Here is a 16705-nt window from a genome sequence, read left to right as displayed (position 1 = left end):
GGATGTGCTAATCATTGTGTACGTGCGTGTGTGTGTGCGGAGGGGGACGGGGGACGGGGGGGGCAGTCATTAAAATGTACCCTCCAATCGTCATTTATTGCACCGGGTTTTGTGATCACAAAGTGTGTGTCTTAGAGTTTCTGCGTGACCGCGTAGGTGTGTGCGTGCATGTGTGCTGTGCGTGCACGTGTGGAGAGGAGGTGGAGAAACTCATAAGACCTGAAGTGTTAATTAAAGCGTGACCCTGGGACAGGAGAAAGGGAGCGAGACGAGGCAGAGTGAGAAAAGAGAGCGAGGGCGAATGAGGAGGGAGAGGAGGACAGATCTGACACTGTGATTGGCTGAAAGGCAGAAGTCGACTGCGGGAGAGGCGGCACATTTCCTGTACAATATGACGGATCAGCCGTGGCGTCTTGAGTAGCTCATGTTTATGCACGAGTCCAGCTTTATTTCCTGCTTTTTTTTTTTTACAATCAACAAATCCAAAACCAAACCAGAGAAAGTGTATGAATTACTTCATTGACGCATGACTATGTTTCTCTGTGCCATAAAAATCTATTGTCATCTAAAAGTACAAAGGGCCTTTACAATCTCATTCGACGACTTTCCCTCATTTTAGGGAAATGAAAATGTGCAGCTCAGTCTGAAGCACCTCAGAGACTTGTTTTGTGATCTCTCTCTCTACGGAGAGGAGATCTACGTCAGGCGAATGTTCCTGCTCAGAGGACGCTCAAAGGCACAGTTACTTGTTTACAATGTTTTGTCAGTTTGAAAATAATGGAAGAAAATAGACAGCAAAAAACTGCCACATAATGCATTTAATTGAAAATCTCAAGAAAGAAAAATGACTGAGTGTTTCTAAGCTGTTGTGCCGTCATGCCCCAGTTTGAACTGAGAAGGCTTTTCAATCTTTCCATAAGTTCTTATCTAGAACTACATAAACCACTGTGGTGCTAATTAAAAATATTAAGTGATGTGAGCAATTTCTTTCGAAATATCATCAGTGTTTTGCAGCCTAAAAGAATCTTGATGACCTCACCGGCCCTCTTTTTGGACAAACATCTCTCTCTAACTCTTTTTTTTTTGGCAAAACCGTATCTCTCCTCTGTGTTGCATGTTCTGCCCCACAGTTTGAGAACCACTGATTTGAATAATCTTTATGGTAATAATGATAAAAAGCGTGTGGGGAACCACTGGAGCAGCTTCTCTCTCCGTATTTAAGTCGCCCTAAGTAACAATTTAAAAACTGCTCCCGTGTTGACTCTGCTGCTCTGCTCACTGGCAGCCTGTCTGCCTCTGTTTGTTTGTTCGTTTTCCTCACCTGTCTAACATCAATCTCTCCCCCTTTTTCTCTGCCACAAACACTGGCAGCCGAAGGAGCTGACAGATATTTTGGAGATCAGTAACATGGTGTTCACAAGTCTGTTCAGCCTGGAGATGGTGCTGAAGCTCATGGCTCTCGGGCTCTTTGGCTACATCAAGAACCCCTACAACGGCTTCGACAGCATCATCGTCATCATCAGGTGAGTCCCGGAGTCTGACTGTGAGTTCACCCCGAAATAAGAATTCCGTTTGCATCCGTCCCGTCCTTTGGAAATCCTCCCCGCTGTGACGTCTCCGGGGCTGTCACAGAGGCCCTGCATGCACTCCTACTCCGAGGGGGCCCTCGTTCACTCCATTATGTTGTACAACAAGCTAAATTATGCATCTGCGCTGGAAGGGCTCTGCTTGTTTACTGTGCCAGAGCACCTCCTTTATTGGCTGGTAGGTTGCAAACAGCGTTGGCCCACGTCCCCTCTCATCAGACTCAGACCTTCCTCCACCTGGAAGTGAGGCTCGTGTGCCCTCGAAAAGAGTTCGAGCTGCAGTTGAGCACATATATGTATATGGTTTGATGTGAACTGGACTTGTGCGTTGCAGCGTGTGGGAGCTTTCGGGTGACGCAGAGGGGGGGTTGTCGGTGCTCCGTACGTTCCGGCTGCTGAGGGTTCTGAAGCTGGTCCGCTTCCTTCCCGCCCTGAGGAGGCAGCTGGTGGTGCTGATGAAGACGATGGACAACGTAGCCACGTTCTGCATGTTGCTCATGCTCTTTATTTTCATATTCAGGTATATTCTGTTTTTTTTTTTCCTCTATAAAAGTTGAGACAAGCTTGTTTGTTTTTCTCAGGTTTAATTACACCTTGAAAGAATCAAAATAACGAGCTCTGACCTTTTCACCACAACGTTACAGGATATAAATCACTACGTGCATAATCTTCTTTTATAACACATGCATGTTAGCTGACTAGATAATGAAAGTAACACATGTTGTCATTGTCTTTGTGTTGCAGTATCTTGGGGATGCATTTGTTCGGTTGTAAATTCGGTTTGCTGCAGGACAGTGGAGACACTTTCCCCGACAGAAAGAACTTTGACTCTCTGCTGTGGGCGACTGTCACTGTGTTTCAGGTTAGACCAACACACCCACGCGCAGTCTCTCTTCTGATACTGATGCAAACATAAAGACACGAACGAGATCACTGATGAGTAAATCGGGCATTTTTAACGATTTTCCCCATCGATTAATTACTGCTAGCCCGGATGATGTTCCAATTTAGGAGTACTCACACTCACGCACGCTCCAATTTAGGATCCCTCATTCTTAACAAAATTCCGAAACTTTCCCAGCGGGCAGGTAAGATTGGCTCCACAAGCAAAGTGGGAGGAAGAGTAATGAAACAAGCTCTCCACAGGAGCTCGTCTCACACTGATGAGCACGGCCGTGTAACTGACAGTGTGATATCAAATGAAGAATCTGCTCATGTTTAATTGTCTTCATTTTTCTAATCCCCACATACGTCTTGACTTGCGCCATCTCTAAACATCTCCCCCCTACCTCCCCCATCTGCAGATCCTCACCCAGGAGGACTGGAACGGGGTGCTCTACAACGGCATGGCCTCCACCACGCCGCTGGCCGCCCTCTACTTTGTAGCCCTCATGACCTTCGGCAACTACGTCCTCTTCAACCTGCTCGTGGCCATTTTGGTTGAGGGCTTTCAGGCCGAAGTAAGGGCCAAGTGACGCTGCTTTTGAGCTACTTAGAGAACGAGGCGGAGACGACGAGACTAATTGAGCTCTGTTGTGCTGACGATACCAAAGCTGCCGACAAGAGAATAATCTCCAGCATCCTGCCTGTGTGGTTTCTCCCCTCTCTCTCTTCATCCAACTTCCTCTGTCCTCCCTTCCTCTATCTCACCCTCTCGCTCTCTTTCTCACCAACACACACACGTACACACGATACTCTCCAGGGTAGGATGTGTTTGATATCGCCTGCCATTCACAGCTGGTGAGCTTTTGTTGTTTAGTTTTCATCTTTTATCTCCAGCATCAGAGAGAACTTTCTCCTTCTCTCGTTCTCTCTCTCTCTCTAAAACAAACACACACACACGCGCACACACACACACACACACAGACACACACACTCAGATACCCTTTGCCAAAGCCGCCTGCCTCCATCTTTCTGGCGTGAATTTTAATTAAATTCTGTAAAGCTTTATTGGCGCGAGTACAGGAGATCGCTGCCAAAGCCGTGCACATAACTCAACTCTGGAACCCTGGAGATCCCCGTCGCCCGTCTGCCTTCCCTTCTTTGTCTCCCAGTCTTTCCCTTTCAACCTCGGCCGTATTTTTCACTGTCGCACCAGCACACAGATTATGACGATGTCGGTGGTGATTCCGCTGGTGTTTTGTGTGTGTGTGTGTGTTTTTTTTTTTTTAAGGGAGACGCCAACAGATCCGAGACGGATGAAGAGGGCCAATCGCTCAGTTTCGAGGACGAGGAGAAGTTGAGGGAGCTGTACGCCGCAGGTAGCGACCCCTAGACAAACGTAGAAAACCGCAGGCGAAAATAGCCGCACTCCCCTACGATCCACTTTGGGATGATGGCCACTGGGGGCTGTTGTGGGGTAGGTGGGGGGTGGGGGGGGGGGTCAGGCAGATGACAGACCGTGGGCTCTGCTGTTGTCACGCAGTCTGACGGCCGTGGGCTCAAATGAGCGTCTGAAGCGCTGCGTCTCGCTCTCTCCGGTAGAACGAGCCCGATGAGCGAACGAGCCGCCGAGCTGCCACAGTTCCTCACGTCACTCGCTGCCCCCGTTCGTTGTTTGTGTGAGACAGATGAGGCGTATGAGTTTTCGGCAGTGGTCGGGAAGTCGTGGCACTCGTGGCGCTCAGGGCACGGCGAGGGGGGGACGTGCACTGCTAATGACCTTCTAGTCCTGAAGATCACTTCTTGGATCTGGCAGCTGCAGCTCTAAAGCCAAGCTGAAAAGTGTCACAATTTACCTGCCATACCTGACACAGTAGTATATCACCAAGGCAACGCCTCAAATAATTTGGACGGAGCCCCGAAATTCTGTAAAATGTTGCGCTGATTTAAAATCCTTTTACATGTTTTCTATTTAGTATTCACTGAACAGACTTCCTTGGTAGCTGAGTGTAATTGCAGTGTTCACCCCCCCATTTCCACAATGGGGGTGAAATGGGGGGTCTCAATTATGGCAAAATATAATCTTTAAAAAATAACAGCTGCAGAGAGTTTCTCTTTGGGGATTTGTAAGCTGCTTTTTAAAGTTATTGCCCTTTTTTGTGCGTTTGTCTTGGCCTTAAATGGACTACTGTGTCTTCAGCACGGACAATAACCAATACAAGTTATGATAAACTGGAATTATCCTTTACATATGTTTGCATCACTTGTGTGTGTGTGTGTGTGTGTGTGTGTGTGTGTGTGTGTGTGTGTGTGTGTGTGCGTTTAGAGCTCAAGATTCAGGCCATGATGCTGAGCCCCAATGGTCTCCTGAACCCGAAGGCCTCCATGCCCCCTCACCTCCCTCCCCCTCTGCCGGTCATCACGCACACGGCAGCCACGCCCATCATCACCTACAGCCAGTCACGCCGGGCCAGCGCCGCCTCCATGGACGCCCACAGCCCGGAGCAGAGGTCGCCGGTGAGCCTTGGACACGCGCCTCCACTTTTCCTGTCACCACATTAAATGAAATGCCCAGCGATGAAGCACTCAAACTGAGAATGGGGAAATATATTAAGGAAGAGACAAAGCCCGGATTAGCTGTGCTTTAGATACGATCGCAGGATGATTATCCACGTTTTTTTAAATTGGGGATTTGTGATCGTTCTGCACAAGTTAAAAACCTACAAAATAACAGAGCTTTATATTCCATATGAGAAAATACAAATCTTAATGACCTTGAGGGTTTCTCACAAAAACACAATTGCATTTGCGAAGCCAAATATTGTCTCACGTCTGTGTTTCATTGTGTCTCACGCTCGAGTGGATCCCAGCACCAGTTACCATCGGCTCACGTGGAATCACCGCAGGAGAGAAATCAGTTTTTTCAGGCGTGACCGAGAGTGTGTGAGCTGTGCAGTGCAGAGGAAAAAAAAAAAACGATATGCGTTGCTGCTCTTTTCGGCTGCCGCTGCCCGTTAATTGGCGGCACGCTGCTGTCAGGTGTGGTGTTCTCTCCAGCTGTGGATGTTTGAATGGTTGGAAGATTTGTCTTGGCCTTTTGGTGACATTCCAGCTGGTTTCAGTTATTCGCCTTTCCTCGAATATTAACGTAGGTGTCCTTGACTGATGTCACACTCTTTGAATCTGGCATCTCGCGGAACAATGGACGGCACTCAGTTCTGTTATTTTGTCACAACTCGGAGTGGATGAAAAGCTTACTCTTCTATTCCGTTTTACTCTTTTTATTTCGTAATCCATTTACTGTCACGTGAGGCGATGAATCGAGGGGCGCTTATCGAGGGCCGCTATTCGCTTCCCGGGGTCCACGACACGTTTTTCCTTCATCTGCGCTCAAAGGAATAAATCCAGAAACCCAACCAGTCGTTCCTGTTGTTCGAAGCTGCCGTCACAGGTCCCGTGGGACTGCGGCTCGGAGAGCCGTCGCTCCAGCTGGACCAGCATCGGCCGGGCCCCCAGCCTCCACAGGAGGAGCCAGTCGGGGGAGATGGAGTCCCTGCTGTCCGACGCGCACACCAGCTCCGACCTCAGCAGCAGGGAGCCGTCGCTGGACCAGTCGGAGTACCTGCAGGTGCCCGCGCTGCACTCGCCCGACTGCAACGGCACCACCTTCCACCTCCCGGACGACGGCCCCCTGGCCGCGCTCTACCACAGCGATCAGGAGGACGACGAGGTTGAGGAGGTAAAGCCTTCTGCGCTGCACTCTCATTCATATGTAGATTGAGATGTCAACGTTCACCCCTTCACACACAGTCATACATTGAGGGCACAGCTCCGCCAAATGAATCATGCAGTTCGTATGTGTTCGTTTTTTTTTTCCAGAGTTTATGTAAGAAGGTGAAGAAGATTCTGGAGCCGTACGAGCCTCAGTGGTGCCTGGAGCACGAGGAGTGGTCGCTCTATGTGTTCGCTCCACACAACCGGTAAATACCCTCTTCACGCGGACACACACACACACACGCTGACTCTGATATTTTCCTGGGTGGCCTAGGGAGGTTTAAACCGCAGCGCGTGTGACAGATTGTCAGTTGAAGTGTGAAGTTTACCCTTGGTATCAATTTAAGGCTACATCTGTATGTTGGCACATGCAGTGGAGCAGGTGATCCGTGATGTGCCATCACCCATTCGTGTCCTTCTCCGTTTCTCTCCCCAGCCTCAGGTTGTGGTGTCAGAGGGTCATAGGCCACAAGATGTTTGATCACGTCATCCTCCTCTTCATCTTCCTGAATTGCATCACCATAGCACTGGAGAGACCCGACATACCGTCCAACAGCATGGTAGCACGCACGCCAACATCCACCTGTTGCTCAATGCTTCACCCCGGGTGACACAGCGCGTCCCCCAGCACCATCGTAGCACCATTTACTTTGAGGAACTTTTAAGTGGTTATGAGACTCAATTCTGATGTCTCCATATGAACACCGGCGAAGAAAGTTTGACCAAATTGTGACCGTAGAAGTTATTCCTTCAACTCGCACACTCTGACACTCTGCCGGGGGGCCCGGGGCCGTTTTGCTGGGCCCACGGGAGGGAAGGGAGGGAAGGGAGAACCAGGACTGATTGTCAGACAGCTGATGCAATCACATGGGAGGTTTTATAAAGGGACTCATCAGAAACACCCGCAGGGACCGTCCAAAATCCTTCCAGCTTTGAATCTGAACTCAATGGTTGTAATTCTGCACTGAAACTGTTCCTCAGCTGGTCTGCTCTATTTCAATATATTTTATTAATATTCTTTACTACTTGATTGGCTTTTTTAAATGCAGGGTTTGAGATCTGGTCCAAACCTCAAACAGCCCTGTAGAGAAGTGAGGACTGGCCTCAATCTTTCATTATCGGTCCTCACAAAAGTACAGAAGTACAAATATAACACAAACACACACACGACTCAACGTATCACAAGCCGCTGATTACTGCAGCCTTTATGTGCTCGTTGGTGATGTAACAGCAGTTTGGGAGACGTTATAAGAAATCTTCTGCTGCTCTCAGTATTTTTTTTAATCACGGTTGTACTACTGGTCGTACTTAATGGATATTTATTTCAGCTCATTATACAACACGCCGGAGAGAGAGTTCTAAAGCTACTGGGAAACGTAACCCTAGGATTGAAGAATGCGCTTCTCTGTGTGTGTGTGTGTGTGTGTGTGTGACAGGAGCGGGTCTTCCTCAGTTTGTCCAATTACATCTTCACGGTGATCTTCGTGGGTGAAATGATGATCAAGGTAACCATAACAAGACACGTTTCATGAACCACGTCTTTACTCCAGACTCACTTTCTCATCTTACTTGTAAAAGGGCAATTTTCTCTGCAGGGGATCAGAATTGCTTTACAGACTGGTTTTACATCTCATATTATTCACCTCCTATTGTTTTACGATGTCAGTAATTCTGCCGTGTGTCTGTTTTGAGGTGGTAGCTATGGGCCTGTACTTTGGAAACGGTGTCTACCTGCAGAGCAGCTGGAATGTCTTAGACGGAGTGCTGGTCTTTGTGTCCATGGTGGACATCCTGGTCTCCATAGCATCAGCAGGGGGTAATCGAATCCTGGGCATCCTCCGTGTGCTGCGTCTGCTGCGCACACTGCGACCACTCAGGCAGGATTGCAGTGTTTTCTCTTGTGTCTGCTCCATTAATACTATTTGGTGTGGCAGCGTGTGTGTAACTGTGTGTGTGTGTGTGTGTGTGTTTGTTGCAGGGTTATAAGTCGGGCTCCTGGTCTAAAACTGGTGGTGGAGACTCTGATCACGTCTCTCAGACCCATCGGAAATATCGTCCTCATCTGCTGTGCTTTTTTCATCGTGTTTGGAATTCTGGGGGTCCAGGTAAATATTTAAACTATCTAGATTCCCTTGTTGGGGAAAAGCCATGTTTTTTTTAAAGTTTTTTTTGGGCATTAAAAGAATAGCCAGTTTAAACTTATTTTCACCAAGTTTTTGTGCCCAAACATCCAAAGTCTATTCTGCTGCATGAAAACACTGATCACCATGGTTAAAAATGAACGAGGCACAACTCAGAAAAGGCTGCAGGTAAAAAAAAAAAAGGATGAGAAAACCTGGGAGGGAATGCAAATGAGCTGATTATGCACCACAGTCCCTGGAAGTAATTAAAAATACAATGGTTCAACTATACAGGGATTCTGCTGAAATAGTTTGGCTGGGTATTTGATTGGCATACAGATTTCTAACATATTAATTAATCAGTTGAAGTTGTTATGTATTTGGTTTTTTTAACAAGCATTTATTCATTGCATGTATTTGTTTAAAAACATACAATAAATGAAAGGTTGTACAGGATACAATGATCCATAAGATTATCATGATAGAAAACAGTTGTTCACCATCTGGGGACCAGGAGCGTCTGGCCAAAGAATTTACAGTAAATTATTGATTCAAGTGTACAATAATCACTCAGTTTTATCACTATCACATCCCTTTCGGTTCTACAGTTTGGTAAAGAACATTTTTGGACTCTGTCTTATTTAAACATGTATTGACCTTAACTTAACCTGATCTCTAATGCCGAGTCGTAAAGAAATCAGCTAGATGTCACTTTGTCTTCAAGAAGGACATTTGGACCATAATTGTTGAAAATGTCCATGGGAAGCTTATTTATTCCAAACGTATTTCATTCAATAATATTCAACATATTATGTACATTATACACATGTACATAATTGTGTAGTTTGAATCAAAAACGTGTCAAATATATATTTTTTAATGTGCTTTACCAAATCAGGAATCAGGAATCAGGAAACATTTATTAGCCAAAATATGTCAAACATACAAGGAATTTGTCTTGGCGGTTAGTGCGCGACAGTAGACAGACAAGACAACAGTGCACAAGTAATAAAATAAAGGTTGAATTGTCACCTGATAATAAAGGAAGCAAAGTTAAGCTTGTAAAAGTCGGCCTTTACTATGATCCAAAACACATCTGAATAATCATTGTTGGAAATATGATATGATATTCTATGATGTAATGTTCTATCCATACATATATATATATATATATATATATATATATATATATATATATATATATATATATATGTTAAAAGTATTTTCCAGAGGCACCACCTGTAAACTCTAAGGTATTTGCTAGTAGCACAGAAGATTACGCTTGATGAATGCTGAAGCTAATCCTCACAGGCATTTATTTCTCAAATTGCACTTCATCCGAGTCCTCCTGTAATGAGAGCCCTCCGCGCTGGAATCGCTGTGAAGCAGACCAGATGGTACTCGGATGTCGTAGCTGCAACATAGATTCACTGTACAGAAAAAGAGCTTTGTTTACCTTTAGGTCACGGTGTTGTTGTGTGTGTGTTTATCTGTGTGCACTGTCTATCAATACAGCTGTTCAAAGGGAAGTTCTTCTATTGTGACGGGCTTGATGTGAGCAAAATCATGAATAAAACCCAGTGTCTGGGGGCGGGATACCGATGGGTTCGACGAAAATACAACTTTGACAACCTGGGACAGGTTTGTCCTGCACGCACACACACACACACACACACACACACACACACGCAAAGAGCTGTCGCCTGCTTTCACAAACTGATTGACGGACGTGTGTCTCGCTCTTCCAGGCACTGATGTCTCTGTTTGTGCTGTCATGTAAGGACGGCTGGGTCAGCATCATGTATGATGGCCTGGACGCTGTCGCAGTGGACAGGCAGGTAAAGAAACACACGCACGCACACACACACACAGACACACACAGAGAGAGAGAGAGAGGAAGAGGGGATGTGCCACGTAAAAATCAGGGAAGCATTCAGAACAGATGTGTAAAGGAAAGACAGGAGGCAGATGGAAAAATAGATGTGAGTTGACATCGCAGTGCTGACTCAGGATTTACATTGTCTCCTTGTTTACGCTCCTCTCCTCTCCTTCCTCTCAACCTCCTCCATCACTACTCGGCCCTCCTCTCGTTGTCTGTTTGTCCCCATGCCGCCTCTCCTCCTCCTTCCCCACCTCCTCCGCTTCTCCTCCCGTTTTCTCTCTGCAGCCAATAAGAAACAACAACCCCTGGATGCTGCTGTTCTTCATCTCTTTCCTCCTCATCGTCAGCTTCTTTGTGCTCAACATGTTTGTGGGCGTGGTGGTGGAAAACTTTCACAAGTGTCGGCAGCAGCAGGAGGAGGAGGAGGCGCGGATGAGGGAGGAGAAGCGGCAGAAGCGGACGGAGAAGAGGAGGAGAAGTGAGATAACGGGAGGGGATGGGAGACGTGCAGTAAAAGCCACAGTCACCCATATGCTTTCATAACAACAGCTTCCTTAAACATTTGGGCGTTTTATTTGCGTTCAATCACACGCGAGAGCATTATTTCCAATATGGGAATTGCATCCGTTGTGCTTGTGTAAGACCACCAAAGGCTGCCAATAAACCCAATGTGCCGATGCCACCTCGACACGCGTGCCAGGGCATCTGTCTGTCATGGGATGCTATAGGGACCGAACATCGAGCAACACAGATTTCCTTTTTATTCACTGCACTCTTAAATAAAAAGGAACAAAGCGTTGCCACAGATTTGTAAACATACACGGGGACCTCACCACATGTAATGTGCAATTACACACTTCTAAAGCACGCGCTGTCTCCCTCTCGGGATACTTTGCGTCTGTCTCGCTCCGTCCTTCTCTCTCTGCAGTGTAATCTCTAGTAGTGCTTTTCCTCTTAGTCAGTTAACTGTCTGGCAGCGGGCGGTGTGAGAGTTTTTTGCCCCAAAGACACCTTGAGGTGCCGTGCAGTGTGCCTTTTGTGTGTGTGTGTGTGTGTGTGTGTGTGTGTGTGCGCATGATGGATAGGAGTGTGAATTCCTGAGTTGGCTCTTTTCGCCCAAACACACACATATGCACACAGACCACTTTGCGTCCACTTAGTCCTTGAATCCAAGTTACGCTTTTCTTCCAGGAGCATTAATGACCGTGCGTGTGTGTGTGTGTGCGTTTGTTTTGTGTGAAACGCAGGGGCCCAGGAGAAGCCGTACTACGCTGACTACTCCCCACTGCGTCGATCCATCCACACCGTGTGCACCAGCCACTACCTGGACCTCTTCATCACCATCATCATCTTCACAAACCTCCTCACCATGAGCATGGAGCACTACAATCAGCCTCGGGTAACCATGGCAACGCTTTCCACCACCTGCCCTAGAACCATAGTAATGAAGCAACGCGCGGCGGTGACGCTACAGCTACAGCTGTTTGGGTTTTGCTCCTCAAAGTGTGCGTTTGTGTGTCCCCGCAGTACTTCGAGGAGATACTGAAGTACTGCAATTACGTCTTCACAGTGGTTTTTGTCATCGAGGCAATTCTCAAACTCATCGCTTTTGGCCTGCGCCGCTTTTTCAAAGAGAGGTATCCACGTCGACACAAAGGCGCTCACAAACACAACTTTATCCTTTACAGGAACTGAAACGGTTTGTGTGTCTGTGTGCGTGTGTAAGGTGGAACCAGTTGGACCTCGCCATTGTGTTGTTGTCCATCATGGGAATCGCACTGGAAGAAATAGACCTGAACGCTTCCCTCCCCATCAACCCAACCATCATACGCATCATGAGAGTCCTCAGGATAACGAGAGGTACACACACACACACACACACACACACACGCGCACACAAATCAACACAAACACGATGGCATGTGGCTGATCAGAGCCGACCCGTTTTGATGTTCCAGTGCTGAAGCTGTTGAAGATGGCGACAGGAATGAGAGCTCTGTTGGACACAGTGATGCAAGCCCTGCCTCAGGTGAGAGGCGGCGCGGCGCCGTGAAATATGCCGCATCCCTTTAACTCCGAGCCCGGTTTCCCGGATCAGAACAATTGCAGACAGCTTGTTTTATTCAGTGATTTATCCGACCTGGCACGGACTGCCCCCGTTCATGATTTACTGACACTGAATAACCACAGAACGGCGTTCTCGTAGTTAGCTGGAGGCTAAAGGCTGATGCTTAAACGTATCTGCGTGGCCGATGGAAAAAAAACAGTTCGATCTTTACTTTGTGACACGTAACGGCCGCTTCCGTGCCATTGTTTTCCCACTTATCGTCTATGAGAAGATTAAAAAATACGAAGAAAGATTTATTCTCCCTTTAAGCAAGATTGTAAAACTCGTCAGTTAAAGAGTAAAATCGGCCAAATATTCTACCGAGAAGGGATGATTGCACTTATCGGATTGCCACATGACATTGCGCTGAGATGCGGCAAAAGTGATTAATGAGGCCTGATCCAATCGTTTTGGGTTTTTTTTTTTGCTTGAAGCCTCTACGATGTCACCTGTCTCATTCAGGATGCGGCTTCTTTTTCTTTTATGCAGCACTATTGTTGTTGCACGCCAGACTTCTCGAGCCAGAACCACCAGCTGACACTGTCTTTATATTTAACAGTTTGGCTCTGGGGATGATAATGTTGGACGGGTTGGCAACCTCTTCCATCCAGTCTGAAATGTGCAACTTATACATTTCGTACAGAAATGGTCCCAGGGGTGTGACGCCTAACGGGTGTGGTGATCCCGTGACTTCTCCCTCTAGCGCCAACATGAGGTTTTATATTTGTCCTACTGGATAGATTGTCGTGGACTTTGCTAAACCCATTCCTGTCTCCGTCAGGACGGATTGTGATAACCTTGGTTGTCCCTTAACCTTTAATCAAGTACCATCATCGGGTCAAAAGTTTGTCCAATATGGTGTTTTTTTATTTTTCTGTCTACTAACAAGCTCATTCTAGGACATCATGCAGCTACATCTTAACCACTTAAATTAGTCTTTTCAAATTTAAGTGGCCAATTACAAAATCATAGCACACTCGCAGATCCACTGCTCGCCGTGTGTTTTCCCAACAAACAAAGTGACTCTCGTGCAACAAAATACCCATTATCCTTTATCGCACCCCCGACCAGGAATAATGTCTGTGAAGTGACAGATCACTGCAGGGGGGGTTGAACCCTGGTCCTTGGGGGGGGGTGTCCAAGTGAACTTCATCAATGGGTTCAGCCATCATCCAATCAGACATCTCCCTACCTCCCACAGCCAAGTCCCTGTGAATCGCTTTATTATTAGAGTGAACAGGCAGGTTTGAGGCTCATTAGGTCTGGATCCAGGCTGTGAAACCACAGTTATGATTCAGGTATCAGGACGACTTCCGCTGTGTTTTTTTAAGATGTAGAAAACATCCGTCTATGGCCTCTCTCTGTTTGCATGTTTGCGAGACTCCCGATCAATACTGTACATGTCCTTTTTTCTGTGTATCATACACTGTATATATCTGTGTGTGCCCGTAATATGTCCGTCTAGGTGGGGAATCTGGGTCTGCTCTTCATGTTGCTGTTCTTCATCTATGCAGCTCTGGGAGTTGAGCTCTTTGGAAAACTGGGTTAGTGTGTGTGTGCGCGCGTGTACGTGCATGCATGCGTGAATGGGCGAGCACGTGAGTGTGTGCATGCATATATATATGTATTGATACGGATGATGCACAGATACGCGTGACAGAGTGCGAGCCTCAGCTGACGGGTGAGATATCCTTAGATTATGTAACATGCATACATCTTGTTGTAACATTAATTATGTTAATTATGTAGAATCAGTGTTCTAATGAGCGCTCTAATCTACAAGTTCTCCTTCTTCTCCCCCTATTGCCTTCCTCCCCCACACTTGCCGTCTCTGAGAAACCTTTTCCTCTTTTCATCCTTGCACAGAGTGTTCGGACGAGAACCCATGCGAGGGTCTTAGTCGCCACGCTACCTTTGACAACTTCGGAATGGCTTTCCTCACCCTCTTCAGGGTGTCTACCGGGGACAACTGGAATGGGATTATGAAGGTTATTTTCCTCCCTTTGCTGTGTGCGTTCTGTGTGCGATGGACAGAGCAGGAAGTCCACGGTTGTGTTTCTGTGCGAATGCGACTGTCTCAAAGCAGCCGCTTCTGAAACAGGGTTTGCGTTAAGCGGAGAGAAGATCGCTGTTTCATGAGGGTTTTTTAGGGGAGAACAGGATTCTTCTGTCACCGGCTCAACGTCTGTTCACACTCAGATCCACATCTCCCCCTGTTGGAGAAGTGAGGAAACACGTCCAAGTTCATGGATCCACCTGAACATCACCATGAATCACGATCATGAATCTACCTTCTTCGACTTTGCTTCATGGTCTCTATGTTCTTCTCTCCTCTTACCCCCCCCCGGCGTCCAGGACACGTTGCGAGAGTGTCGCCCGCAGGAACGCCACTGCCTCACCTACCTGCCCCTGATCTCTCCCATCTACTTCGTCACCTTCGTCCTGACGGCTCAGTTCGTGCTGGTCAACGTGGTCGTGGCCGTTCTCATGAAGCACCTGGAGGAGAGCAACAAGGAGGCGCTGCTGGATGAGCTGGAGGAGAAAAAAGAGCGGGAAGAGATGAGGGAGCGGGAGGAGATGAGGAAGTGGGAGGAGACCAACCGCCGCCTGAGCACCGCGTCTCTGGGCGGAGACCCGGCGCCGAACGCGGGCGCACCTGCTCAGGTAACAGACAGACAGAGTTTGTGTTTTTCCATTTCCGCCTGTGTGAAGGAAAGATGACAATGACGTTGACTGGGGTGACGATCTTGTGTGGCAGCTGCAGGTTGAGGACGAGGATTGTTCCCATGGCAACCTGCTGAGCATAGGACGCATGCTGTCTCTCCCCAGCGACAGCTACGTCCAGCCACTCAGATGCTCCCCTTATCCTCCCGTTTGCCACGAGGCGTATTCCGGCTACAGCTACTCAGGTAATTTGGTTGTTTACAGCCAATTCAATTAAGCGACTGCGCTACAACTACTGAATGACTGCTGTAAAGGTTATCGCTTCCATAAATAGCATAGAAGGCTGTTGAGATATGATGACGTATACAACAAGAGATTTACAGAAACCAGAGAGAGAGATGGTCACTTTAATATTAGTGACAAATTGGTACGAGTGTGCACCTACAAACTGCTGGTTGATTTCCTCTCATAGTTTTACCACTTCAGAATAACATGGCAAAACACTGAAAAAGTAATTAAGAATACACTAAATAGCTAAATATTCCGAAACGCAGCAGCAGGGCTACTTCCTGTAACAGAGGTTGGGTTGATGCGGCCTGTTTTCTATTGTGGATTAATAAATATTGGGTGCTGCAGTAGTGAGTGTTTATTACGTTTGATCTGGCTTTGGATAAACAGACTAGAGTTGTTGATAGGATCATTTTTTTTGTGATTGGATTTTAAACCACAAGAGAAAAAGGATTCTCCATCTAGGACCCATCCATCTCGTTTTATTAAATTAGGATATTCTGGGTAGGAAGAGTGAATCTGTGCATTTGTTTGAAAACGAGTCACCAAATATTCTGGTAACTTTCCCTTTTGTATGTTTATTGGATATAAAGTGTATTATTTCAGTATATAAATCCATCTGGACATTTTTAAATTCTCATTTTCAATAAGACTCTTTAAAAATACTGGATTCCGTTTTCATGTTGCCGCACCTTCGACCCCGGTGCCGTTTGTTTGTCTGACATTTATGCCAATCGCCTTCTCTTCTACGCAATATCCCAGCAACCCCTTCAGGGAATTTCTTTTGCACGTTGCTCCCTGCAGGCTCTATGACCTCTCTGGGCTCCAGCGGAGGCGGCTCACTGCTGCAGGTTCCCGGCGCCCTGCCGGCCATCAGCCACGCATCGCTGGGGACCGGACGCAGCTCGAGGCCGAAGATCTTCCTCAGCCCGTCTCAGAGCATCGACTGGCACCCGTCGCACAGGCCCGGCCCGGCCGACGGCGTCGACGGCCACAGGTCCAGCCCGACCCACCGGATGAGCAGACACAGGCTCAGTTCGGCTCACAGCATCGACGAATACAGGTCCAGCCCGGCCCATCGGATGAACAGACACAGACTCAGCTCCACCCGCAGCATGGACGGGTACAGGCTCGACGCGGACCGCCGCGCCGACGGGCCCGGCGTGGAAAGACACTCCTCACTTCGACTGAGTTCCGCCCACAGCGCCGGCGGACGTCCTTCTCAGTGGCTCGGCCCCGAAGACAGCTTGGACAGAAACAAGCTGAGTCCCTCATACGTCCCGGATAGCAGTTCGGTCCTGAGGAGGCCGGCGTCCTTCCACACTGCCAGCAGACCGCTGCGGAGACAGGTGGGTCATCATCACCGCATCCTCTCCTCTTTTTCTTATTATATTATATTTAT

The 16705-nt window shown here is 47.6% G+C and overlaps 1 protein-coding gene across 2 annotated transcripts in view; it reads left to right on the top strand.

Moving 5' to 3' along the window:
- The window catches only part of LOC120825734 (voltage-dependent T-type calcium channel subunit alpha-1H), a 36692-nt gene that overhangs the window by 17579 nt on the left and 2408 nt on the right, over positions 1 to 16705 (top strand). Inside the window, exons 11-34 of one of the 2 annotated variants that reach the window (XM_078109303.1) lie at positions 1372 to 1523; positions 1921 to 2106; positions 2331 to 2448; positions 2891 to 3046; positions 3760 to 3847; positions 4795 to 4985; positions 5908 to 6207; positions 6348 to 6448; positions 6679 to 6802; positions 7679 to 7747; positions 7935 to 8119; positions 8221 to 8347; positions 9878 to 10003; positions 10111 to 10200; positions 10530 to 10722; positions 11492 to 11643; positions 11772 to 11881; positions 11971 to 12104; positions 12203 to 12273; positions 13817 to 13895; positions 14218 to 14339; positions 14707 to 15015; positions 15116 to 15260; positions 16108 to 16652. In XM_078109303.1, the coding sequence (XP_077965429.1) occupies positions 1372 to 1523; positions 1921 to 2106; positions 2331 to 2448; positions 2891 to 3046; positions 3760 to 3847; positions 4795 to 4985; positions 5908 to 6207; positions 6348 to 6448; positions 6679 to 6802; positions 7679 to 7747; positions 7935 to 8119; positions 8221 to 8347; positions 9878 to 10003; positions 10111 to 10200; positions 10530 to 10722; positions 11492 to 11643; positions 11772 to 11881; positions 11971 to 12104; positions 12203 to 12273; positions 13817 to 13895; positions 14218 to 14339; positions 14707 to 15015; positions 15116 to 15260; positions 16108 to 16652 (3873 nt within the window). Of the gene's footprint in view, positions 1 to 1371; positions 1524 to 1920; positions 2107 to 2330; positions 2449 to 2890; positions 3047 to 3759; positions 3848 to 4794; positions 4986 to 5907; positions 6208 to 6347; positions 6449 to 6678; positions 6803 to 7678; positions 7748 to 7934; positions 8120 to 8220; positions 8348 to 9877; positions 10004 to 10110; positions 10201 to 10529; positions 10723 to 11491; positions 11644 to 11771; positions 11882 to 11970; positions 12105 to 12202; positions 12274 to 13816; positions 13896 to 14217; positions 14340 to 14706; positions 15016 to 15109; positions 15261 to 16107; positions 16653 to 16705 lie in introns of both variants that reach the window. The other variant, XM_078109302.1, reaches the window with a different exon arrangement.

This window comes from Gasterosteus aculeatus, chromosome 9, assembly GCF_964276395.1.
Source record: "Gasterosteus aculeatus chromosome 9, fGasAcu3.hap1.1, whole genome shotgun sequence".
NCBI classification, from domain to species: Eukaryota; Metazoa; Chordata; class Actinopteri; order Perciformes; family Gasterosteidae; genus Gasterosteus; species Gasterosteus aculeatus.
The sequence above is the reverse complement of the archived record's forward strand: the minus strand, read 5'-3'. Positions and strand labels throughout refer to the sequence as shown.